The sequence below is a fragment of the Melospiza georgiana genome, chromosome 21, assembly GCF_028018845.1.
Source record: "Melospiza georgiana isolate bMelGeo1 chromosome 21, bMelGeo1.pri, whole genome shotgun sequence".
Taxonomy (NCBI): Eukaryota; Metazoa; Chordata; class Aves; order Passeriformes; family Passerellidae; genus Melospiza; species Melospiza georgiana.
The window spans coordinates 2,879,194-2,906,740 of record NC_080450.1 but is presented as its reverse complement, the minus strand read 5'-3'; the positions used below and the strand labels follow the sequence as shown (position 1 = coordinate 2,906,740).

Below are 27,547 nucleotides of genomic sequence, written 5' to 3'. Positions count from 1 at the left end.
AATTTTTTGTTTTAATTTTTAATTTGTTTTGTTTTTATCTTTTTTGTTTTAATTTTTACATGAAATGTTTTGTTGAAGTCCATGCAGTTTTGCTCAGCAACCACAATATGATGCTTTAAGTCTTGTGAAAGAATTACAGTTGGTTTTTAAAACCAATTAACTGCAGCAAGGGCATAATCTTTTTAATGCAGAAGTCCTCTGTAATATAAAATAACTGCATGTAAAATCACCATAATCAGCTAATTTTAGCTAAAATATGTATTAACTGTGTGAAACTAAACAGGAGCTCGTTTTTGAATCAGTGGAATTCCTCTGCTGCTTATCCAATTTAAATCTTTTTCATTACAAAAATGGACATTCCAATTGATATTTCTGACAAGCTTCTGCCAAGTGGGAATTTCAGCAGCCACCTCTCACACACGGAAAACTGGTTTCAGACCATTAACTCTATTTGCAGTGCTGCCCATTGCTATAAAAAAGAGCTTGACTTTAATGAACACTGGCTGACCCTCCAAATGTTCACCTTCCACTTGGATTCTTATTCATTATGTTTCTGAAATAGCAGCTAACCTGAAAGGGAGGGAATGCCCTTAAAATAATTCAGAAACAGCTCGTGCTTGCTCCAGCACGTGCACCCAGCAGCCAGCTGGAACAGAGGGAGCCCAGGAAACTTCTGTGTGTGTGCACCAGGCCAGTGTGAACCTTCTCATTTACCAAGATAAATTTGGTATAAATCCCTCCTGATGTTCCCTGTACACAGCTCTGTGTGTATTTACTCATTCCTTAAAACAAAAAAGAGTAAAGGCATTTTCTGTGCGTAGCAGTGCCCCAGGGAAGGTGGTTTGTGTCTCCCTTGGTTGCAAAGCAACAGCCTGTAAAAAGAGGTGCTAAATTAGTTTTAGTTGCAGGTTTTGAGAAAGGAGCAGCTTCATGTTTCTGCAGTTAAAATATGGCAGTGGAAAAGAGGGTGCCCAGGCAGCCCCGCGAGCTGGACCTTTTCAGTGCTGTAAATTGTGGTCTGTGCCTTCATCAGAGCTGCTGGTGTGGTTGGTGATGCTGCAAGAGCTGCTGGGTGTTACAGACCTCAGGGGAAAGCTGAAGTCAGCAGGAGCCACAGGATTATGGACTGGTTTGGGTTGGAGGGGACCTCAAAGCCCATCCCACTCCACCCCTGCCATGTTCAGGGACACTTCCAATGTCCCAGGTGCTCCAGCCCCAGTGTCCAGCCTGGCCCTGGGCACTGCCAGGGATCCAGGGGCAGCCACAGCTGCTCTGGGCACCCTGTGCCAGGGAAAAATTCCTTCCCAATGTCCCATCCAACCCTGCCCTCCATCAGTGGGAAGCCATTCCCCTGTTCCTGTCACTGCATGCCCTTGTGAGAGGTCCCTTTCCAGAATTCCTGTGAGACCCTTTGGGGTACTGGCAGGGACTGTCCATAGTGCCACATACTGTGTTTTGTGCCACGGGGCCAATATAACCAGTTTTAGTCAACCAGAGCCCACAGAGCTGTGCTTGTGCTGTCTCCAGGGGAAGCTTTGGGAACTCAGTACCTCTGAAATTCAGACGCCTCAAATGTTTGGGACTGGAAGAAAATGCAAGAATTTATGGTTTGTTGGCGACTGGGAGACAAAACTTGTAAATATTTTGCTAGCTGGAAGTTGTTAAAGGCATTATAAAATAAAATGTTGCAATTCCTTTTTAGTAAACTGGTAGGATATCCATTCTTTGCCTTTAGTTAGGAACAAAAGAATAAAACAATAATGAAATTCAGAGTATCTTTCTTTTGGATCACCTCTGTCCTGCCTCTCAGAGGTCAGCCCGATTCTACTCAGTGTGAACAAACAAATTCTAATTTGTTTATGGAACTCATGAGTGGTTCTTTATTATTTATTGGGATTTCATCTGTGGGTTCAGGAGGTTATAAAGCTGCTTCTATGAAAGATGAGGACTTTTACCCCAGGCAAGTTGAGCGAGAGCAGCTGTAACGTGATCTGTGCAGGGCCTTGCTGACGAGTCCCTCTCCCTTTCTGGGACTAACAGTAATTTATGCTATTGCTGTAATTTATTTTTTTTACTTTTTTTCTCTAAAGATAAACTGGCAGTTTCAGTCACTTTATGACATGCAGTGGTGGTAAAACATCATCTGAAACTAGGCTGCAGTACAATGGAACGGGTGTTAACGTGGGTCAGCCTTAGTACAAGGAGAAACAGAGCATGGACAGATCTCCCTGGGATAGCTGGGGCTGTGTCACCACTCCTTTTATTTATGCACCCCCACCATGGGCCCTTACAGTGTTTGTGGTTCACTTTTGAGTGATAAACGGAGAAAAAGTGAAATTTAATTTGTCTGGTGCTCCGGAATTCTTCTAGATGCTGGTTCAAGTCAATGTGTATTGCCATTATCTCTGTTTATAACAAAACCAAGCCATAATGTCATCTCAAAAATTATGCACAAATTTGATAATTGGTTTTGCCAACTTTTTTAGTAGATTCCTTAGTGCCAACAAACAGATGGAGACATCCATATGTTTCATAATTTTGGAATTTGAAGGGATTGAGGATCTGAAATATTGCAATTTCATGTAAAGTTTGGGATTACTTTGAACTGGCTGTAATATTCTTAGGCTGAGCTGCACCTTACAGAGCTGCCCGGATTGCCGAGGATGATTCCAGCCCTACCATGACGATCCGCGGCTCTAAGCTCCTCGATTTATAGCCCAGCAAAATCAATAAGGCTCTTTGCCTGCCTGAAATCCCCGCAGTCTGCAGAAATGGAGCCTGAGCTGGATCCACGCAGGGTTCAGAGGCTTTGGGGGCCCCTGTGGGGATTCTTGGTCCCCCCAAAGAGGGGCTGGCGGGAGCCGGCGTTTGGCGCTGGATGCGGTGCCGTAAAACCAAGGACGACAGATCAAAGGTTTGAGCAGGAGGTCAGATAGGTTTTGAAAACTTAATCAGCTTAAATTTGCTTCAGAACTCAGCTGTGTGATGTTCTGTCCCCCCTAAGAAAATATTTGTCTTAGACACCTGTCCTCAAGTTTGAGAGCCAAAGAGGCGAGAGCGCCGAGCAGTTCACCTGAGGACAGCGTGGTGGGGCTGGACAGGGCTGGTTTCTGCAAGAAAAACACAAATCAGGTTCCTCTCCTGAAATGAAATTGCATTTATTTTGTTATTATCAAATTATTTCTGAAATTAAATTATTTAAGGGGGAAAAAACCCCTGAAGGGGTATTTTTACTGAAGCTATAGAAATCTTTGCTGGTTTGATTGTGATTTGACCAAGCAGCCTTGTTTTATTCTTTATTCTTGTTTATTCTTATTCTTCTTTTTTCTTATTATTATTTCTTCCTTATCCTTGTTTTATTCTTTATTTATATAAGCCAGTTTGGTGTATTATTTAGCTTTGAGTTGTGAAAAAAAAAGCTGGGGTAAGGAAAGAGCTGTGTGTCCACGCTGCATCTTGGGTGGATTTTCAGTGTAATTCCCACCTTTCAGTGTAATTCCCTAGGAAGGGATGAGCAATGGGACAAAGGACAGTTGCAGACACAGAACTAGAGCTGAAGCTGTGTCCCCCATGTCACATTGCCTGGGATTTTCTCTTCCTTTTCCCCCCTCTGCTCAGAAACAAATTCATCCTGATAAACTCGTTTACGTGTGTTGCCTCCTTCCCCTGCCCCACGCACACGCTCTCATTCTCTCCTTTTTTTTTTTCCCCTTTTTTTTTTTAATCCTCAGAGCCCTTTATGTTTTTCTAATAATTGGCAGCAGAGGTACGATTTCTCCCCTCTCTCAAGCGATGAATAGTTGGCCCGAGATCAAAGGCCTGGTTTGCTGGCTGCCACAGAAGGGCGTCGGGGCTGGCGCGGGGCCGGCGCGCGGTGATGGGCACGAGGAGGAGGAGGAGGAGGTGCCAGGGTGGCAAAGTGTCCGTGCACGTCCTGTGTGTGAGCTAACGGGGCTCCCCTCTGTGTGTGTTCCAGGCCAACAGGCGGCTGAAGCAGGCAGAGGAGGAGTTCACCCTCAAACTGGCCAGGTCCACGCAGGTAGGTGGCTGGGAGCTCAGGTGAGCCTGCTCCGCCTGGGAGCTCGGTGAAAAGTTGAGTTGACAGCCAAGAGAAGTCATATCCCGTTGCTAAAAATCAAACATCCAGTGTCTTCTTGTGGATTTTGACTGAAAAACTGTGGCAGACATCTTTTTATGAAAATCCTTTCTTTGGAGGATTTTTTTCCCTCCTGAGAAGCTGAGAGGCCTCAGAGACAAAATGTAAACGATGGTTATCTGTCACAGCGGGAAGCAAGGGTTGCAGGATGAAGAAAGAGACGAGAATGTTGACCTCACGTTCAGAAGGCTTGATTTATTATTTTATGATATATATTACATTATTACTATACTACAAAGAATAGAAGGAAAAGTTCTTAGAAGGCTAGCTAAGCTAAGAATAGAAAAGGAATGAATAACAAAGGTCTGTGTCTCAGCAGAGAGTGAGACCCAGCTCTGCTGTGAGTGGTCAGTAAATCCAAACATCCACCCGAGACCAATCATGGATCCACCTGTTGCATTCCACAGCAGCATACAACCATTGATTACATTTTGTTGCTGAGGCCACAGCTGCTCAGAAGGGAGAAAAATCCTAAAGAAAGGGTTTTTATGAAAAGATGTCAGTGACAATTATCTGTGGCCATGGAATGCAACAGGTGGATCCGTGATTGGCCTCATGTGGATGTTTAGAATTAGTGACCACTCATGGCAGAGCTGGCTCTTTCTCTCTGTCCGAGCCACAGACCTTTGTTAACATTCTTTTCTATTCTTAGCTACCCTTCTGAAATGAAACTTTTCCTTCTATTCTTTAGGATAGTTATAATGTAATATATATCATAAAATAATAAATCAAGCCTTCTGAACATAGAGTCAACATTTTCGTCTCTTCCCTCATCCTGAAAACCCCTGTGACCACTGTCACAAAAAATACAGAACATTAAGCTGGAAAATAGAGGTGGGGTTTTTGAGTTCTGAATTTTGTCTTTTTCGTCTCCATCATCATTTCCTAAGGACCCCAGAGGACCCAAATCCTCCTTCAGCCAGTGGGAAGGAAAGTGAGGTGCTCCATCACATCTCATAGAATCATTGCACAGCCAGCACTTGAATTTCTGTTAAAGGTGGTGTCACCCAAGGTTTCTTCATCTTTATCATTGATCCCCACCAGTTCTGCATTTCTGCCCAAAACAGCACCTTGAGGAATATCAGTGTCCTGGAAGCAGACTGGTTTTGACTTGAGTTTTTGCTCTTCAGAGAACTCAAAAGATGAAATGAGTGTTGAATTTACATATATGCTTAAAAATGGTAAGGCTGGATGGTTTTTACATCAGCTTTCAGTTTGACTGACAGGTAGTACTGAATTGTGAAAAATGATGGAGATGCAACCAGAAGTTAAGCTTTTAATAAGAAAAAAATTGCCGCAAGGATTTGCGTGGAGGTGTCATTCTCCTCATTGCTCCCAGCCATAGCAGAGTGCTTGCCTTGCACTGCAAAGTGTGTTTGCAGCCAGCAGTCCAATAATAGCATTTTAAAATCAATAAAAACACTACAAGGAAGGGTTTAGCAGCCTCTAATCTAGACAGAAATGAGACAATTACAAGAAATTACAAGAAATTACAAACTTTACTGTTTTACCAACACTTCAAAATATTTAAAACTCTTGATTTCAGCTTTTCATCTCCTTTGAGTCTTATTCTCTGTAACACTTGTCCAAAATTATGACTCAATTGTGACATTTATTGGCTGTCACTTTTTCACACTGCTTTATCCGAATCTTTGGTAAATATGTCTCATATTCTATTTCTAAAATCTAACCTGTATTTTTACACATTCATTTGCATACAGAGAGGTTGCAGAGTCTCCATCCTTGGAGACACTTAAAACCTGATTGGGCTGATCCTGAACAACCAGCTCTGGGTGATAATTCCTTAAACTGGTCCATTCCACCCTCACCAATTCCACAATTCTGCGGTAAATCAGAGATAATGTTCTCTGTCCTAAATGCCCTGCCAGTGATTTTATATTAGTAACTTTTGGGAGCCTTATTTATAAAGAAAGAAAGAAAGACACAACAAAAAAGGCTTCTTTTTTTTTTATCTTTCCATCTGAACCTGAAAAGCAGGAAATGGTTAAAGCTCAAAAAGTAACATTTAATCCACATCAGACCTGCAGGAAGAGATCCCATCCATTGCTGCCTCTATTTTACCTTTTGTCATTGTCACCCACATGTGAGTGGGATCAAGGCAGCCTCTCCATGCCAGACACAATCCAATGTCAACACAAAAATGGTTCTTGGTCCATTTGTTAAAGACAGTTGGAATAATTGAAGCATTTCTGAATTTTTAACTAAGGGATGAGGGAAATTGCTTTAATTGTTGCACAGGAACGTGTAGGTAGTGTAGGGCAAGGTAAGAACTTTTTAACCTAAATGTCATAATAAATTTTGTCAGACTGACCCAATTTATTATGTCATATATATAATATTTACTGGCCTGCAGAGCAGTCTCAAGGTTTGGGGACACGTTTTGTATTAAGGTGGCTTTGCTGTAGCTGGGGCATTTCACTGGCAAGAGCTGGGCCCAGCTCCTCAGCACCTTCTGGGGCAGACACAACACATCCATCATCTGTCAGGGCTGTTTGGCTCAATAAAACCATTTCACCCTGATGTCTGAGTTTCTTTACTTGTGTGGGTTTAAATCAAATCCCCCAAGTTCCTTGGACACGCTTGGCTTTGGGTTTTGGTTTTTTTTTTTTGTAGCTCACTGTTAATAATTGGTGGATTGCAACTTTTCTTGTGGTCGCCTTGCTGACAACATCTGTCCAATCTTTCTCTCTGTGGCCTCTTGGAACATTCACTTTTAACACCCACACAGAGAAGATATTTCAAGAAATTTCCTCTGAAGTTTATACAAAGTAAATAGAAATTTTTGCTCTGAAAAGTACTGCACAAAGCAGATCTTTCTTCATCAATTTCTGCTGAAATTTCCTTGCTTGGATTTCAGAACTCCTGTGCTAGACCAGGCTCTCAACCCAGTAAAAGCTTTAAATCTCAGGTTTGTGTTATACTGAGGAGTTGGCTGCTTTGTTTTCTTTTTAAAATGACAAAATGAGACATACTCAAAATGCTGTAGTTTTGCATGAGGTCAGGTTGTTATCTTAATAATTTACATAATCCATTGCTTTCTTCTGCTTTCTCCTGTGCATTACACACCTGGTAAAACCACATTTCTGCAAATTGTCTGTGTTCTAAACAATTACCTGAACTGCAAACCCAGAGACACTGCTTAATCCTGGCTAAAGAGTTGCACCCTATCAGATAATCTCTAAACTTTGGCATATTGGTCTCAAAACCCCTTCTTTTTGATGGGTATTATCTTTTGAAATATGTATTTCAAATACAAAGGTAGGTTTTACACATAATCTGGGTTACTTCCTGGGCTTTTCAAGTAGGCAAAGAGAAATAAATTTACTACAAAGTTTCAATCAGGCTTTTCCCCCTTTTCCAGTGATTTCAGTGCCTTCATTTGTAGCACAGTTCTTCTTATACTAGTCCTGGCCTATTATTATGTTTTTAAACTTATTTTTTTTCCTAAATAACAATGTAATTAACATAGATAAATTTTTCTTTGCCAATGGGGAAGTCTAGCAAAGTCTAAGCACTCTGGTAGTCTCTCCCTGAACTGCCTGTGTGCTAAAGTGCTTTTAGAATTATTCTATAATATGCTGCTAGAGCAGCTTAACCTTGAGCTTGAATATGTACATTAAAGTCAGTGACTCTCCCACATGTCTGAGTGCTTTGCTGGGTGATGACATGTCAGTTTAAAATTCTGTAAATATGCCTAAAGGATCAGGGTTAGTTATGACTTTCCCCAGTGATGAAAAAGGTAAAACAAATACAATTCAACAGATGACGAGTGAATCACCTAAAAGGTCTGGATGTGGAGTCAGGTCGTCACTGTATTGCTCAGCAAAATCTGCTCCTTTCAGCAGCTCAGAAATGTCACTGTCAGGTTTGCATTTCAGCCCAGAGTGTGAACGTGGGTGTTTTTGTTCTCAGCAGTATCAAGGTGTAAAATACCCCCCTGGAAAAGGAGCAGCAGCCCCCCAATGTAAACTCACAGGCATGGAAGACATGGGACAGGCTCCACAGACGTGCCTTGTTCTCATGAGTAAATATTTTGGAATGTCACAGTGGAAAACACTTCCAAATATTTTGTGTCCAGCGATTCTTGTCATTTCCAGCCTTGCTCTGCTCCTTTTCTCTGCCCGGAGCTCCATGCCCTGCTGGAGCGCAGCGCGCTAATTTCAAACACCCAGCTCGCACAGCAGAGCTTCCCATTGCCATGTTTATATTAAAAAAAAAATGCACAATATGTGTATTTTATTGAGGAGAGCTTTGACATGCCGCTTTCCTTTCAGGAGATAGCTGAGCTGAAGGCCACCATTTCCTTGCTGACCGAGGAGAGCAGCCAGCAGCAGCTCGCGGTGCAGCAGCGGCTCCAGGAAGCTGCGCAGAAGTTGGAGGATGAGAAGCAGCAGCTGATGACAGACAATGACAGAGCAATCAAGGTAACGTGGGCATTGCACCCACCTGGCTGAGGGTAATTAAAAGTTCTGAATGCAGGGCTGGTTCCTGTCCACACAGAGCTCACCCAGACATCCCCAAAGCTTTGATGGAGCTGGTGACTCGGGCTCCCTCTCCTCTGGCTGATCCTGTGCCTGCATTTGGCAAATCTAATTCATCCATGTCAGTCAAATACTTGAATCTTTCCTGTTCTCTTTCTTTTTGGACTGGCCCTGATGTTGTAGTGTGTTTCCAGCAGCTTTATGCTGTGCTTTCAGGGCTTGAAAGAGAGGAAAGGTGAAAAATAGGAGAGTGCGTTCACAAACCTTCCCAACTTTCATGTTTAAAGCTGCATTGAAGGAAGACTTGTCCTTGGTCTCCACTGAAAAATGTGCTGAATGTTAAAGGATTGAAGTATTTATCTGTAGTTTTATATGTATTTTATTGTAATTTTTCATACATATTTTGCTTCAGAATTCCATTCTTTGGCCTTTCTCATTGTTTTAAGGGACTGAATAGCCACGCTGTGTTCTTGCTGCTTTGACACCTTGACTCAAGGTGTCTGCAGAGAATTCCACCTGTAGAAGTGAGCAGAATTGGCTTTTAAACATTTTTTCTTCTCAGAGTAGTAAAGAGCAATGGGAAAATTTTGAAATTGTCATCTGGTCTTTTGACAACAAAAACAACTCATGAGAAGTTGTATAGAAAAAAATTCCTTTTCCATTGTAAAGACATTCAATCATACCAAAGAATTACATTATTAAATGTAAAACCTCATGGAAAAATCAACTCCTACAGTTCACATATTTTTTTTTGTGCCTAAAAGATACCATGGAAGTTTTTAAATGTTGGAAATCCATTGGATTATGGTGCAGTTAATACTGTCCTCTGTATTGGAATGACTTGCTCTAGGTTGTCATTACTGTCTCATCATCTGCAGAATGTTTTTCCTTTCTTTCATTGATTTTTAATTATCATTATTTTTTCTTAAGCAAAATGTCTGCCTTTATTTGTGTGCTTGTTGAGGAAAAAAAAATTCTTTCTGATCACTCTGTGAGAGGTGTAACAATAAAAATGTTGGCTCTAATCTCTTATGCAGGTAGAATCACCACAGGTAGGTTATTTTATCACCAGGCTCTGCAGAGGGAACACAGGTAAATCCCATTATTTTCAGGTACAGGTGAATTTTTACCACTCAGGAACATGAATTGTTTGTAGTTCACTTTTCCAGTGGCCCCCAAGATCTGCAAGAGCCCCGTGACAGTGGAACCATCTTCCACAGAGTCAGAAATGCACAATAATTCAAGTTATCATGGTGCCTGCTTGAGTTACATGTTGGAAAAACACGGTTCAGACTCTTAAGCAGCATTTTTCTTCTGGTGCAAACTCTACCCTTGAATTTCTGGATTCTCTTAAGTTCCAGGCAGTGGAATAATTCAGCTGTTGGCAACGCCAGTTTTTGAGCAGTAATGATTATAGGTGGCATGAAACCCTTCTGTGTGTAAATCTATTATAAACTTAATTTTGATGTTATTACTTCACAATGTAATGAAATCCATAAAAACCACAGGGAAATTGTGCACTGCATTTCTGAGCAGTGTCCCAGGGAGTTTTTAGTTTTTAGCACTGGTGCTGGGAGAAAGTTTTAAAAGATTTTGTCAACTTGGAGAAGAAATTGGAGGAGCTGTTTTGCTTGGAGTTCTTGATTTTTGTTTAGTATCATTAATACTGTACTTTTAAAAAAAAAATCTTCCTTTGAAACCACTGATTTAATGGAAATTTACTGAAATCCAGATACCCAGGCAGAAAATTCCTAGGAAGCTAAAATGCTGTGTGTACTTTTGGAAACAGAAAAAGGTGGTTTTAATATTTGATCACTTCGTATTTTTAAGAACCACACATATTTCTAGGCAAGCATATGCAGAAATACTTTGCTTTTTATTAGCCTGGGGCAAAAAAAAAAAAAGGATTTTTGGTGAAAATGTAATCTTGGATGTCCTGGAGATGGGGAACAACATCCAACCTAGGGTAAGCTGAAGACCTGGAGGGATGATTAAAGAAACTTTCTACAAACAAAGCAATTCTTAATGTAATGCAAGCCTTTGAGGAGACTCAGTGTAGTAAAATCTACTGAAAATACTATCATTAAAAAGCAGCCTTTGCTAAATATAACATTGATTTAAACTAACATTGAGGAACAGATTGCAATTTCCTCTCTTGGTATTGGGTGGCTTCCTGTAAGACCTTCCAATTATTATTTCCTTTCAAAGAGAGAAATACATTTTTACAGAAACCAACTGGCTCTCAGAGAAGTTTTGGATGTAGGCAGTAAAGTGATATCCAGATGTGGATGCCATAATACATGATTTTGATGTTAATTCAAATTCCTGACTCTCTCTGCTAGTAAAAGATTTCTGATTTGTTATTATTGCACAATTGCATCCATCTCCTTCCACTCAGTATTTCTTAAGGTAGTATCTTAACTATTAGTCAAAAATATATTTGGATCTTTTAAGATCCAGTATATCTAAATATATAATAGATATATTGGAAATATAATAATGGATCTATTAGATATATATCAATATGATCTACTGGATCAATATATCAATTGGATATATTGGATATATAATAATGGATGCAATATAATGGATATATTGGATATATTGGATATATAATAATGGATCTATTGCATATATATCAATATGATCTATTGGATCAATATATCAATTGGATATATTGGATATATAATAATGGATGCAATATAATGGATATATATTGGATATATTGGATATATAATAATGGATCCAATATAATGGATATATTGGATATATAGTAATGGATGCAATATAACGGATATATTGGATATATTGGATATATAATAATGGATCTTTTAAGAACCTCCTGTTTCTTTTGACAGCCAAAAAACCCAATTAGAACCAGGCTTTTTGCCTTCAGGTGGCCTCAGTTTGGGGCAGTTTGAGACAAATGCTTGAAGGCCTTGGTGCTCTGTGTTAGGTCTGGCTAAGGGCAGGTTGGACTTATCACCACACATAAAATCAGGATAAACCTTTGGCTCTCACATTCCCCTCTTGTGGCTCAGGGTGATAACAAAAACTTGTTTTTAATTTTATTTTAAATTTTTGACATTATGTTTCTTACATCTTCGTAGCGATCCACCCACAGCAGCCTGGAGCTTGGTAATTCCAACAGTCAGAGCATTTACCAAACTCCTCTGCTGCTTTTCTTGTTCTGGGCAGAACAAGAACTTGGTGGCATCATAAAGATACCTTGAGGTTATTTATGAAATCCCAGCATTGGCTGTTTAGGCTTAGTTGTTCAGTTTTTTATGAAATCCTTTTGGATCCTGGGATTGGAAGTGCAAAACATTTCCTGGGATTGGAGCTGCAAAACACGTTCAGAGCATTTTAATGCTGAAGTTGATGGCCAAGCGGGGACTCCACATCAAAAAGTAGATTCTGGAAAGAAATGGATGATGGAGAGCATACAGTGACAAACCCACAACAGAAAGGGGGGAAAATGCTGCTTTTTCTGCCAGATGAACCACAATTGTTGTTTGATTCCTGTTACAGATTCTAGGATTCTGCTAAATCCCTGAATTAACACCAAGATTTCATTAGCAAAGCATGGTTGGAAGATGACACATTTCAACACTTTGTATGTTAGCCAGCTTACGATCAGATTAATTCTGCTAATAAATAAGACTTAAAAGATTTCTAGGAAAGAATGGCCTATAATAATGTTCCTCTTCATGTGAAAAATTTTGAAACAGTTGTTTTTCTTTGTTATGTTTAAAAATGTTGAGAGGGGGGGAAAAAGTCAAAGTGTTTTATAACCATAGCAGAACAAAGGGAAAAATTTTGGGGTTTAAGTTGTCTGGGCCTTTGTGGGCATTGAGTATTCCTGACATCTATATTTGTTAAATGCTGCTGTATCTTGGAGCCAAAGGATCTTTTCCTCTGGAAAGAACTGAGAGTTTTATCACCACAGTGAATTTCCTCCATGCAACTGTAAAAATTACCAAATTTCTCTATCAAAACCCTATATTTTAAAAAAATTGATGCACAAGATAATTTTGCTTGTAGTTCTGTTTCATCATCAGCCATGTCTATTAGCAAATTCCGCTGGTAGCTACAAATAATATTCCTTATTAAAAGGACAAGCACATTAGGTCTCTGGGAACATTGGAGTGACTGCAGCCCTGCAGAGGTATTTAGTTTTTTGTCCTTAAAACACCTTTTGGAACACCAGCATTGCACTCTGGGTTGGAGTTGGTAATAAATAAATAATTCTAGCTTATTGGTTTAAAAGTCCCAAGCAAAGGTAAATCTAAGTGGTTTAAATGCCCTTAATTAGTGCTTATTAAGGGAGGAGAGGCATCTGAGAGAACCCAGCCTAAGCTGCCCTGATCTGGAGAAGAAACAATTTTAGTTTTGAAAGGGAGAGAGGAGGGCAGAGCCTTGACTTCACCCAGGGTTTGTGGCAAAGGTGGAAATTAAGGCTGGAATGAGTGGTGGTTCAGGAGGCTGTGATCCTGTGTGGCAGCACTGAGGATATGAATTAGGGAAAAAAACCCCTGAAAGTTTAGTATAAACTCTAAATGAACATCTAAAACTTAGGGTAAAGGCATAGATTGTGTCAAGGACTTTTTGGAAGGGGAGTCTTGACTTGCTTTATTCCCCAGGATACACTGAGGGAGCAGAATTAACTGCTACAACCTCACTACTAGCTCAGGATAAATTTTGGATTTAGACCAGACCCACATTATGGATAAAATTTTAAAGATATTTTGTTGTATTTTCTGTTTCAACTTGGATGAAGGGTTTTTTTTGATTGTTTGGTTTCTTTGGTTGTTTGGTTTTTTGGGGTTTTTTGTTGTTTTGGTTTGGGTGAAGAGGTCTTTTTTGGTTGGTTGTTTTTTGAGATTTTTTGATGTTTTGGATGAAGGGGGTTTTTTGGTTGTTTGGTTTTTTTGGGTCTTTTTGGTTTGGTTTGGATGAAGGGGGTTTTTTGGTTGTTCAGGTTTTTTTGTTGTTTGGGTTTTTGGGTCTTTTTCTTTTGGTTTGGATGGAAGGGGGTTTTTTGGTTGTTTGGTTTTTTTGGGGTTTTTTTGTTGTTTGGGTTTTTGGTTTGGTTTGGTTTGGTTTTATTGTTGGGTTGGAGTTTTTGAGTTTTTGGAGTTTTGGGGGTTTTGGAGTTTTTTGGGTTGTTTTTTTTTTGTTGTTGTTGTTGTTGTTGTTGTTGTTTTGTTTTGTTTTGTTTTGTTTTTTTGGTTTTTTTTTGTTTTTTTGGTTTTTTGTTTCTTTTTTTAGCCAGCAGTGCCTGTAGAAGGGAGGTCAGCATTTCAGTGTTGGTCTGGCTCATGTCTTGTAGGACACAATGGTGAGAACATGTCCCACTGCTGGTGGTGCCAGACACTGTCACTCACCTGGAGATGTCACAGAGTTCTCCAGAGGCATTTCTAACCCCTCTAATTGCCTTTGTGCCCAAACATTGCCATGATAAACCATTTGGCATGGTGAAAGAAAGACTTGCAAGGGACCAACTTGATGTTAAATACATAAAATGCTTTTTTCATGGATCTTTATTTCTTTGTCACTGACTTTAGCCTGTAATAACACTCATAACTCTGCAGTGTCTTTTATTAGCAGGGAATTACAAGGCACCAGCACTGGTGCTTTAGCATGGGAAAGCAGACCTTAAAATTTACCAGGCAAATGATTTTATCTTGCTCATAACTTCCTATATTCTGTTTGATCAGCAGAGGAAGTCACATCTTCCAAAAGAATAGGAAAATTAGATCTGCAGGTCTTTCATGGCTTTGCTTTCTCTGTTTCATGGGGTGCAAACCCTGAGGCACCTGTTTCTCACAGCCTTTGTTGATGTAAATTGTAGTTTCACCCAAATTCTGTCTGTTAGAGGTTTAGCCCTGAGGTTTTCAGCTCTGTCTCTTTATTCCATTACCTGGTTATCTTTAAAAGCCTGTATTGACACATTCCTTATAAATGATAATTAAAACAGGCTGACTTTCGTGTTAAGCTTAGATAGCGATTGATCGCAACTGAAATTCTGATTTTAAAAACTCTTCCTTTCAAAACCATCTCTCTTTTTCTGCTGCCACAGAAATTATTTCATTGTCTGAAGCATAGCACCTTCTCTTCAAAATTACAGGCTTTCAGATGTTTGGCCAGCCAGGCAATCCGAGTGGCTGAGCATCTGTAAGTACTTTATAATATCTTTGACATGCTTTGTGAGGCAAAGAATTGAGTCATCTTTTTTTTTCCTGCAGCAAACTTTGCACTCTGGCATTTTTCTTGACTTTTCATGTCTCAACACATTGAAGAACTTACCATGGCCAACAGCAAAATCAGACTTACAAGTTTTATAAAAGACTAGAGCTGGTGTCTGCCTTTTCCTCTGAACTGCAGTCCAGATTTATCTGACAGGTTTAAAAGTTGGTATTTTTACTTTTTCCTACATTATCATTGTTGCCCTCAACGTTTTATTTTCCCTCCAGAAGGCACTTTGCTGCATGAAGTCCTTTTTATTCCTTGTTAGCCCCAGAAGGGATGCTGCATGTCTGTCTCCAGATTAGGGAGTTAAAGATTCTATAAATGCAGAATAAAATATAAAGTCATATACAGACAAACTGTTTAATGTGGACTAATTTTGCACTGGAAAAACAGGAAAAAAATTCAAACCCAGCCATAAAATTCACTGCTTTTAATTGACAAAACAGGAGTAATAACACTGAGAGGGGTCCTGGGTAATTAAAAAGGTGCAGACAAAACATTCTTATTAGTAAGTGTTAAGTAATACTGATATAAGCCCACACAGTTTGTAAAGAAGGATAGACAAGGTTTAGAATGTGTTATGGGAAAATGGAAATCAGCTTTTTTAAGGCTGCTGTGATGCTCAGAGTTTACTGCTGCATTTCAAAGGCGTTCTTCTCTCCAAAGAGCAGAAAGACTTTCCTGTAGAGGAGAAAGTGGTGCTTAAAAAAGACAGAGCTGGGGAGATACCCAGGAGTTAGGAGGCAGAATGCCCAGGAGGAAGAGCCTGTGCTCCAAGGTCTGGGACTTTACTGGAGAGAGGGGGAGGAAAAAAATTATAAAGATAAAAACAAGTGTGTAATGCCGTCCAAAGCCGGGGCATCTGTAAAACAGTCAGTGCACAGGGCTTTCCAAGGGCTGTGCTTTGTTCCAGTTCCAGTGAGTTCCTGGAACACAGCCTCCTTGCCTGCTCCTGGAGCAGCCCTGGCTGCAGGGCTCCTCCAGCCGTGGAGGTAGGAACAGAATCTGTGTGAGCTTCCACCAGCAAAGGGTGCTGGGCAGAGCAGTGCCTCCAAAGCCAGCCTTCCACGGGCCACAGGCATCTCCAGCTCTGCTCTGAGGGCTTCCAAAGCCCGGCACAGCCAGGGGAGTTGCAGGGTTTGGCAAGCAGGGCTCTGGGGATGTGGACCTGCTTTGTTATCGGCATCTCTTTTCCCTGAGAGATCTCTCTTAGAGCCTGGCTCATCCCAGGGGGAGCTGGAACAGCACCAGGGCGCCCTGGTTGGTGCCATTGTGCCTGCTCCACTTGCAGAATTTGTGTCCACATCCCTTTTGTTTTTTGCAGAGCTGTATGTTGCTTTTGATTTTGTGCTAATCGTAGTGCTGGCTGCTCCAGGGATATCAGCAGGAGAGAGTCACTGAGGATTTCAGCTTTGTGCATTAAAATGCTCCTGCCAAAATGAGTGTTGACTTAAGAAATCTTCAGATTCCACTTAGAATTTTCTGCTGGCTCTCCAGCTTTATATGTAACTGAAACTCAAGAAGATCAAATATCAAGAGTGTTTTTTAAAAAACGACTGGCTAACACTTTTGAATGGCACATCACAGGGAAATAGAAATATCTTTGTTAAACTTCACCATTTTCATAATAGTTGGGCCTTTCTTAAGTGTAACAAGAGAAACCTGGAGAATCTGATACCTGTGCCTGGTAACTATTTACCAATATTTAAAGGCAGGGTAGGAGAAGAATCAAGTGGTCAGTAGCACTCTTAGACTTTTTGAAAGGCATTGCCTTAATTTTCTATTACTGGAATGTTTTTTTCCATCCAAAATGAAAATACCTATTGTTTTGTTAGCATTAAAAGATTACTTACAAAGAGCTACAAAAGGAAAGCAGCCAGAGCTGCCATATTCCTGCCACTTTCTTGCGTCAGCAGAGTGGAGAATAAAAGAACTTTCCAAGTTACAGTGCTGCACTTGAAAAGGGAGAAAAGTCTGCGGTGACTTTTATCTGTGTGTTCAGCAGATCAGATGGCAAACTCGCCCCCAGAGCCGAGCAGGGGAGCAGCTCGTGCCTCTCTCTGGAGCCCCAGTGTGTGAAACAGCACCAGCCACGACATCAAAAGGTCCAAATAAAAGTGTAAAGTTTGGGGTTTTTCAAAACACCTGTCTAATTAGCCCAGCTCGGTGTTTGCCAGCTCTAGCTCTGGCTTTCTCACAGTTGTGTGCTCAGCAGAAGTGGCTTTTTCATCTCAGAGGTTTGGGTAAGAGGTTAAACCTACAAACACTGTCACCAAACCTGACCCGTCGGCTCCTCGGTGCAGACCTATCCCATTTCCTCACAGCATCAATCACCCCATTGTGCCCAGCTAGGAAAGGTGAGGTGGAGCTGTTTGCCAGCTTTTTCTAGAGGGACGAGATCATGTTAATTGAGTGTTATTATCAGCCAGTCCTTCTGGTTTGACATGGATTCAAAGTGAAGCTGCTCATCCGCTCGGAGAATGCGTAGGCACGGATGGAATAACCTCAGCGAGTTTTCTGATGCCTCCATCCTCAGGGAAATTGGTTTGATTTGCCCTTCAGTGGAAATTTTGTGTACTGTTGGCAGCCAAAATAGCTCTGGAGTCCAGAAGCAAGGGAAAGTCTATTCTGTGTCTTGTACTCTGCAGCTTTTCCCACTAAAATTTCTACAGTGAATATTTTCTGTGCGTTCTCCTCGTTGCCTTCCAGCCCAAGGAACTCGCCTCTGTGTGTTCATACATCACATGTGTGTGTAATAAGGTGGAAAACTAGATAAAAGTACACTTTATTCTTTGAGGCTGTTGCATGTGGATATGCATTTCATGTCCATCCTCCATCCTGCACTGGATGCAGGAGCAGTTTTTCCTGGGAACAGTTCATTGTCGCTGATTCTTGCACCATCAAGTCTTGATTCACTGATGGACAGGATCTGAGACAGTAAATATTTCTTTGTTGACCCTTGAAAAATATGCATGAGGAAGATTGAGGGCTTGAGGCTTATGGAGAAGACTGTGAACTCAAGGTTGAAGCTTTTTGTGAAGTGTTTCTGTGCAAGTATCTGTAGTTTTGTATCCTTGGCCTCTTCAGGGAGCCTGACTGATTTATGGGGCAAAGAGAGTTCACCTGTTTTCTTCTTCAGGGGTCTGTCTACGAAATTTATTCTCAGGAAACTGAAATAGGTTGCCTACAGGATAAAATTTAGGACTTTAAATGAATTTCTTGGCAGCATCTCCCCCAAAACTGCCAGATAACAGAGGAGTGGAGGAGCAGTAAGGCAGGGATGAGTCAAGCACAACCAAAACCTTACTACTCCGAGTAAGGAGGAGGACACAACTACTTTTTAACTTCTTCTGTTACTAAAACTGTCTCTGCTTATTTTTATTTTAAGCCTTCACCACATTGAAGTCAATTACTTCAATTAAATCAACATGTTTTAGTAATTATGAAACCAAATTCTTCAGCACTGATGGACCTTCATGTACAAATCTAATTCCTGATACAGCTCAGAGAGTGACCTGCAGTGGTGTTGGAACTGCTTCGCCAGCATGGACAACCAACTGTGAGACCCAAATTTGTATTTCCAATGTTGAATTTGTCTCCTGTATTTGGCACCTCCAGAAAATAAATCATCAGTGAAAACCCCAGATTGCCAATTATGAGGAGTTCATTAAGATGTGCTGAAGTTCAAAGCAAAAACACCAGTTCCTCACAGGTCAGGGCAGCTCTTCTAATGGTTCCTGCTTTGCCTCCAGCAGCAGCTCATCCCCAGAACCTGTTTCTTTTTCTGCCAGGGCTGTTGGCAGGTGAATAGAGTCACATCAGATCACCTCACTTGTATTTTATGCTGGAAACCCATGCCCTGGATATGCCATTTTCCTGGCCCAGCGTGGCATGAGATCATGGATTTCAAACCAGGCCACGTTGGCCATAGAAGACAAAACATGCAATGCCCTGTTCGCTTCCCTCTTGAGATTTGCCAGGAAGTCCCAGCTCAGTTTTGCCCTGGGGTTTGCTGTCTCTCAGTTCAGATCATCCCAAAGGAACAAAGCCTGGTGTGGGGAGGAAGGAGAGCATCACTCATCGTGTCCTGAAAACAGATCAGCTCATTTGTAATGCAAGAAGGAGTGGATGCAAGTTCTTCTAGAACCAGATGAGGGGAAAACGAACCAGTCCCTTTTCCAGGGAAATGATTAGTTAGGAACATGACAGCACTAAAATCCATGCAGATATCCTGTGGTTTAGGCAAACACATCATTTGTGCCCTTGCCAGGTGGGCAGTGGTGCTGGTCCAGACTCACAGAATTATTAAAGTTGGAAAAACCCTCTGAGATCACTGAGTCCATCCAGGCTCCTGAGAGTCCCTGTCTGAGCAGCACAACATTTTCATTCCAATGGAAGGTTGTGCTATGTCTCTTTTCAGCTAAAACTGTTGAAAATATGTTAAACCCGAAGTGCTGTAATGTTTTCCTTCCCATTTTTCCACGTGAGTGCCCAGGGACTGCCATGAGCTCCCACCTGTGGCACCATGGACCTCTTTGGCTTTTTCATTCCCTTGCCACCCTGCACCCACCTTTCCACAGCACGATTGTTGCACACATCTTTTATGGGAAATCTTTTCTTTAGGATTTTTCCTCCTGAGAAGCTGGAGGCCTCAGGAACAAAATGTAAACAATGATTATCTGCTGCTGTGGAATGCAACAGGTGCATCTGTGATTTGTCCATGTTGGTTTGTTTGTAATTAATGGCCAATCAGCCCAGCTGGCTCAGACTCTCTGTCCGAGACAGAAGCTTTGTTATCATTCTTTGCTATTCTATTCTTAGCCAGCCTTCTGCTGAAATCCTTTCTTCTATTCTTTTAGTATAGCTTTAATGTAATATATATCATAAAATAATAAATCAAGCCTTCTGAAACGTGGAGTCAGATCCTCATCTCTTCCCTCATCCTCAGACCCCGTCACACAAGATCTCACCTGGAGGAGACCCAGGAAGGGGATGTGCTCGCTCAGGGAGGGATGATGCCCACCAGGAGTGTCCAACCCCTGCAGCCACAGCAGAGCCCCAGGTGCTCTCCCTGCTCTGCTCCCTGCCAGCTTTGTTATGTAAGAAAGGGTAAAAGTACAAACAAGAACATGAAAAGTGAGTTTGTTTGCTCACTGAGAAGCCTGGCAGGGGCAGAATGGAACTGTATAAATAAAAAATCCAGGCTGACAAATGTTGGGTACCTGCAGGAACACCTGCAGCACTGAACCAAGCCAGGACTCTGCAGGCAGCTGGGAGGAAAATGCAGGGTGGGTATTGACACTCTCTGGCTCCAGAAAACAACTCTATGTGCTGTATTTGAATTCCCCTTGCTTTTGTTTCTACTGTCAATATCATTCATGTCCTGTCCAGTCTTGCACTTGTAATTCAGCGAGGTAGAGCAGCAATTACTGAAGACTGTTTAACAATTTGGATATTATCAGTGGATTTTAATTGTGTGCCTGGAAACACCTCTGACCACAGCCATGCTCTGGACTCCAAGGAGGGACTCCTGCCCCCTGTATTGTTTTCTTCCTGCTCCCAGAATAACACTTTTCCTCATTGTTTGTGTCCATTCATAACCATTGTGTGGAAATGTGTGTTTGCTGATGAAGTTTGGTGTTGCTGGGCTCTCATTTGTGTTTCTAACTCAGCCTTGTGGTGGGTGAAGAGCTGATGTCCCTTCTCCATCTCAGCACAGCCCAAGCTCATTGGTGCTTCCTTATCAGCTCCTGAACTAGACTGAGCTTTATGAACTTAACCAGTGCTGGAATTCTCAGATCTTTCACATTTTTCCCTATTTCTTCTTGGTTTTCCTGCAGTTTTTGTCTCAGTTGTGCTATGGGGAAGGTTTTGGGATGCATGAAGTAACTGCAGTTTAAATGAGAGAAGTTAATGTGGAGCTGCACAAATGAGAAACTCATGGTGCTCCAGAACCTGATCTGTTTTCTGTTATTTTTAGTCCTGTTGCATTTAAAAAATGTTGTCTGTATAGAATGCTTGGAACTATTTACATATATATTTTTAAAAAGCTTTCTGTGCCTTTTGGGGGTATCTCAGCTGCCCTGTCAGGACCCTGTGGGTGCCCCTGGGAAGCAAAAGCAGGGGAATATCTTGGGGATGCCTTAAAGTCACAAGAAACTCAACAGGACTCATGCTGGGTGGGACTGAGCCCCTCTCTGCCTGTGCATCTTCATTTTCTGCCACAGCAGAAAGATCTTCACACTGAAACAGCAGAGTTCCAGCTCAAAACTAGGCTGAAACAGACTTATCAAAAAATCCCACAAAAACAAACAAACAAACAAAGCCCGAAAGCTCTCAATGGAAATCAATCTGCTTTGTCACAACTGTGATAAGAGCTCTTGACACCCCACTAAAATTGTATCTGAGGCACTGCAATAACTTTGCTGAGTGTTTTTCCCCTCTTGTCCTCTTCCTAGCTTGCCTGTGTATAAATTACACCTTATTCTTACCTCTGCTGGAGGAACTGTTAGCACCAAAGAATGCAGCATGGGCTTGAATGTTTAAGTAATTGCTTTTAAGGGAAACAAACCAAATAAATTTAAACTAGATAAATTCTGATTTTTTTTTTTTAATCAATGATTCCACTTCAGCTGTAAAAAATACAACAGAGTTAAGGAAATACAGTGATGAGGACTATTCAGGAATTAGAGTAAAATATTTTGTATAAAAGCTATCAGAAATATTTAAATAGGTCATGGAGCCTGACATTGTTCCTTGCTATGTGTGTATGTGTCTGTCTGAAATATCCTGCACCATTTTTGTGGAGCTCTAAAATGGAGTGAAAAACTTCTGAAGAAACTGAAATAGATCTTCCCCATGTCTAATTTGGAGAAAAAAAAAAGAACTTAAAGGATTTTAGAAATGTTTAGAAACATTGGAATTATGACAGCAAGAATCTCTGTCATAACGTCATATGATTAACTAGATCAGAAACATTCTGGGATGTTCTGATCAGTTATGTTAATGCCTCTTTTAAAAAGTATAAAGCTAATGCTCTATAAAATAGATACTTGAAAAACAGTTTTGGTTTTCCTCAGGCTACTGAGATTAGAGTTTCGTAATCTGTTTGACCAGCTGCAGAGGACGTTCTGTTTCATTTTTTTCTTTTTAAGTAAATGAGCTTCATCTCAACATGATTAAAAAGTAAAAAAAAAAAAAGAACCAGCCTTCAAAAATACTCTGTTTTCACTCATACTTTTAAATAAGAGCAACTGCATTGTCATGTCTTGTTGCAAATGTAATTGGGTTGGAGGTCATTAAAGACTTTGAATAAAAGAATTTCCAAGTTTCCAAGTGTGCATCCTCCCCTGTCAAGAATCGCCCCATTTTTGGCTTCCAGACATAATTTTAGCAGATATTACTTTGCTGCCTCTCACATCTCACATGTGTTGAGTCAAGCTCGCTCTTGTTCAGTTCAAAAAGCAGTGGTTTGCCTTGCAAGTTAATTTTGTTGATTAAGGTTACTTTGAAAGGTAAAAAGGCATTATTAGATTTCTTTGTGTGTGCCTGTGTGCAAGAAAATGTGTGTTATTTTATGTAATGGGAGAATTGCAGCAATACTGAGCACTTGATTGCACAAAATAAATAGCTTTTCTTTCATTCCTACTGGGAATCAGATTGGCCTATTGATTAGAAATATTTCATATTTCTGTCTTAAAAGAGCATAACAAAATAAGAGGCTTTGTAAGGCTTGTTAGAAATGTTTATATTTCCAGGTTTTGTGTATCCCTGAGGAGCAATGCATTTTAAAGAGACATTTGTAGAGCACCAGGGGTCTGCTGGAGCCTCTGGGCTGGCTCCAGGTGTGAAGTATCTGAACACCCCCTTAAAGTGGCAGTTTGGTGATAAACCTGGTTGGAAATGAAGATTGCCCTGTTCAGCCAGTGATTGATAAATCTGCTTTATCACACTCAGGCCTTCTCCAAGTCATTGCAGGAAATTCTGCCCCAACCCCTGACGGTTGTTTTTTGCAGAAGTGTTGTTAAGAGCACAGCAAGCAGCAGAACCAGGTGTTTTTCTGGTTAATTTGTGTTCACAACAGCAGTTTTGCAGTAGCACGGTGTTGACACAACGTTTTAGACGTTCTTGCGACAGAGCATCAAAAATTCAAAAAGTTGCCTGAAAACGCTGAAGCTGACATCAGGTCTTCACAGGAAACCTGCTCAGAGAATGGCAGACTCCTCGCTGTTGCCTTTGATTGCCAAGTGTTTAATAAAAAGCAAATTAGGAAATGAAAATTGTCTCGCGGATCAATCGGGCGCAGCGGTTCCGCCTGCTCAGCATTATCTGTCAGACACTACCTGATGGGGAGTGTTGTATTTTGGATAATAGTCTCCAAATCAGACTGAAAGGTTGACTGAAAAAATACCTGATGTATTTTGTGTGTGCTCTGAGGCTGATAACAAACTCTGCAGTTCAAGTTTTAATAACTTGGGGGGGAGCTAAGGAACTTCAAAAGCTTTGTGATAAATGTTTTTGACAAAGCGTCAGCTGAACATTAGGCAGAATCTTGGTAAATCCTCTCATAAGTGGTTTAAAATGGAGTTCTGAACTTTTCCTTTATAAGTTTATGCTTAAGATGTCATGGTATCTTTGGGTTTAAAAGATTCATTTTATCTGGTAAATGTGCACCACTTGGTGTTCCTGCCTAAACCTGGGCGAGTGCGAGGGGGGAGACAGTTCAGGGCTTTTCTCCTTTTGGCAGCCTCTGCTCTGCTCTTGACCATGACACTCGTGCAGGCTGAGAAAAAGGGGAAGGAGTGTGAAAGCAAAGTGCAAAATGCTCCAGGGAAATATTACAGCAAATCTTGCAGCTGTCGGGCTTGTGATTGACTTCATCACAACAGCCCCGAAGTGTGCTGCTCACAGACAAAGCAGGGCTTGGACATGGCAAGTGCTTGTTGGCTTTTGTGGCCCGTTGAGAAAAGCAGATGAAAGCCAGTTTATTACAGCCTTTGAACCCTGCCTGCCTTTCCCCTCCTGTCACCTGAGCCACTAAAACAAAGCAAAAACAATTCCCTCCTTGGCTCCCCCTGACAAAAATGCCCGACTTTACAATTTATGCTGCTGTTTGCTTTGAACTGTTATCTCTGCAGGACCTTATGGCATCCTTTGCCTTTCAAAAGAATTGAGTTTATAATGTCCTGCAGTGAAGCCCTGACTCAGCAAAATGCTTAAGCCCCTGCCTAATTTTATGTCTCCAAATAGCCCTGCTGGTGCCATCAAGTATTTTAGGGATGTATCTTACAATTATGGAGTCTTGAAAAGATTTGGGTTGGAAGAGACCTTAAAGCTCATCTCATCCCACCCCCTGCCATGGGCAGGGACACTTCCACTGTCCCAGGCTGCTCCAAGCCCTGTCCAGCCTGGCCTTGGACAATTCCAGGGATCCAGGGGCAGCCACAGCTGCTCTGGTACCCTGTGCCAGGGCCTGCCCACCTTCTATTGGAATTCCTTCTAATAGACCTAATTTTTGCAGGAAAATTATTTTAAAACTTTGGTCAGCTCAACTAGGTGTGTATAGAAAACGCTGAAAACATTCAGCAAAATATCTTACAGGAGCAAAGCTGGCAAAGATTGGCATATTGAGAATCCTTACAGTGCTCAGGTGATCTCCAAAAGACACCAGATGAAGTCTGATGTGGAAGTGTTATGGGATCGCTCAGGAGCTAATGCTGATGATCCCAACTTTATAATGTGCTGCCAGTGAATTGTCAAAAATGAAAATAGCTTATATTAGAGCCTGCCACACTGCAAAGTGTTTGCATGTATTTTTCTTTTATGTTAAATGACCTACTTTAAATTTTTTTCCTCTGCTGCTGGAGAGACTTGATTCTGTTCCTAGAGTCAAATCAATCTTTCTTTCTTTCTTTCTTTCTTTCTTTCTTTCTTTCTTTCTTTCTTTCTTTCTTTCTTTCTTTCTTTCTTTCTTTCTTTCTTTCTTTCTTTCTTTCTTTCTTTCTTTCTTTCTTCCTTCCTTCCTTCCTTCCTTCCTTCCTTCCTTCCTTCCTTCCTTCCTTCCTTCCTTCCTTCCTTCCTTCCTTCCTTCCTTCCTTCCTTCCTTCCTTCCTTCCTTCCTTCCTTCCTTCCTTCCTTCCTTCCTTCCTTCCTTCCTTCCTTCCTTCCTTCCTTCCTTCCTTCCTTCCTTCCTTCCTTCCTTCCTTCCTTCCTTCCTTCCTTCCTTCCTTCCTTCCTTCCTTCCTTCCTTCCTTCCTTCCTTCCTTCCTTCCTTCCTTCCTTCCTTCCTTCCTTCCTTCCTTTTTTCTATACAGTCATTACAGCAATTGTAATGTACCTATAGGATAGAGAAATAATTTGTGTTATTAAACACCATGACTGTTTTCTCTGTAAAATAAGAGATTTTCTTTTCTCTTGCAGTAATGTTGGCCCCTGCATATAGGTTGTAGAAAACCTTGTTTGCAAAAACAAAGCCATTGTTTTAACAGAAACAGCAGAAATTTTGCCTTTCATTTTGAATCAGTAGCATAATGAGTGGTGGAGCAATAGTTCAAGATCAAAGGAGACTTTTTGGATATATTGTGTGTTGCAACAACAGCAAAAAAGTTCCCACCAGAAAGGAATTTTGCCATATGTGAGCAGCAGACATATGTATTAGGTTAAAACCAGAAGATTTCCTTTGCTTTGCACCAAAACCAAGAGAGAACTCCAAGTACAGAGATTTTTTGTTTTTGTTTGCAGTGTCATGGGCAGGAGCTCAGTGAAAACCCAAAAAGTGCTGAGGATGCCCCAACAATTTGGCTCAAATATAATTATTTCACTTTTAAAACAGCCTTGTTTTGCTCAGACTCATGGCATTGCATCAGTGCTCTTCACAGATATATTTGCCCAATTTATTTGGAGTAGTCATGAACCCAGATAAATCTATTTATCTCCATGAAATGTTTTAGCAAAATTAATGATTGCTTTTAAAAATCTGGATGGGATTCTTGGCTGCTTCCTTTGGATAGAGTTGTATTTGACTCTAAATTTTTGACTCTAAATATTTGACTCTAATTTTGCCCAGACAGCATATAATTCTGGCTTCATGGAGAGATAAAGATTTTGAAAATCAAATGTTTTAATGACAAAATTTTAAATCATCTCCATGTGTATTTCTGGAAGAAAATTCTCTTTAATTTTTATTAACATTCACATGGGGCTTTTTTTTTTTTCTCAAAGTTCCAGAGATTTTCTTCTCATGAACGAGGAGAGAAAACACATCAATGGATGTAAATTGAATTTAGAAGGCACTTGAAGAGAGGCCTGTATTCAGAATTATTGTTGGCACATGTTTTGAGGATGTAAAGTGGAAGCCTTCTTCTGTGGGCATTAGTAAGGAGATAATTAAGACTACAGTAGGTAATTAGAGTAGCTTTTATTACTGCATCTTTCATTAACTAATTATATTAATTTGGTAACATTTGAAAAATTCTTTGAAGATGAAAAGTGCTAACTCTCACTACCTTTAGTGGTAGCTTTACTCTGCACTGGTCATAAATTTCCAAGGCTTTTCTTGATACAGATGCACATCCATATGTGCAGAGTTGCTAATAAAAATTTCATATTTCTATTAAAAAAAGACTGACATTATCTTGCATCATCTGGTCAGGATGAGCAGCAACTTTTCTGCTGTTTTCTGTTTCAAAGTGAAAATACATTGATATTTAATATTTTTTGGAATTTTTTTTTAAATGTCACTTATTTATTCAACCCTAAGAGCAGACAGATAAATGGTTGTGATCCATGAGTTCCCACTGATGTGATGGGATCAGGAATTAAGCCTTGTCTGCTCTCAGGAAAATACAAAACCCAGGAAATTATTTCAGGTTAAAGAAAGAAAACATATCACATTTGTAAATAGTTTCCTCACAGTCGCAATCAACACACAGAAATTAAGAATTGTTATTGTTTCTGTTTATGTAATTCTTCAGAACTGAACTTTCTTTCAGGTAATCCAACACTTTTGATAAATGCCCTGTGGTTAAAGGATAATCAAATCAGGTTTCATATATTGGAGACCAAATCCTTCCTACATTCCTGCTCCATGCTTGTTCCTGGGATTCTTCAAACTCTTACCAGCTTTCAGTTGATTTAGATCCAGCCCTGTAACCAACACCAAAAATTAATTTCTGCCTTGACGGGGATTTTGGAGTGCTGGCACTGCACCTTTTTGTCTCTTTAGGGCTCCTTGTCAAAGCTCTGTGCTTGACAAGTTGGGTTTTTTTAAAAATCACCTTTTTTCCCAGCCTCACTCTGCCCCTGGGTATCCCACAGAATTCTCTGATCCTGTGCATCCTCATCCCAGCTTTGCTGAGCCACAGCCCAGCTCCACAGGCAGCAACCCACGTGTGCTCTCCCTTGGGGCTGAAATAAAAACTCCATTTGGGGCTGAAATAAACTTCATTTTGGGCTGAAATAAATTCTATTTTGGACTGAAATAAACTCCATTTGGGGCTGAGATAATCTCCATTTAAGGCTGAAATAATCTCCATTTAAGGCTGAAATAAAACTCAATTTTAGGCTGAAATAAACTCCATTTGGGGCTGAAATAAACTAAATTTTGGGCTGAAATAACCTCAGTTTGGGGCTGAAATAA

General features: G+C 40.7%; 1 protein-coding gene across 4 annotated transcripts in view; it reads left to right on the top strand.

The window, feature by feature from the left end:
- CEP112 (centrosomal protein 112) overlaps positions 1-27,547 on the top strand; it is a 161,917-nt gene that overhangs the window by 113,498 nt on the left and 20,872 nt on the right. For all 4 annotated transcript variants that reach the window (XM_058038779.1, XM_058038781.1, XM_058038780.1 and 1 more), the window contains exons 22-23: positions 3,977-4,039; positions 8,452-8,601. In XM_058038779.1, the coding sequence (XP_057894762.1) occupies positions 3,977-4,039; positions 8,452-8,601 (213 nt within the window). The remainder of the gene's footprint in view (positions 1-3,976; positions 4,040-8,451; positions 8,602-27,547) is intronic.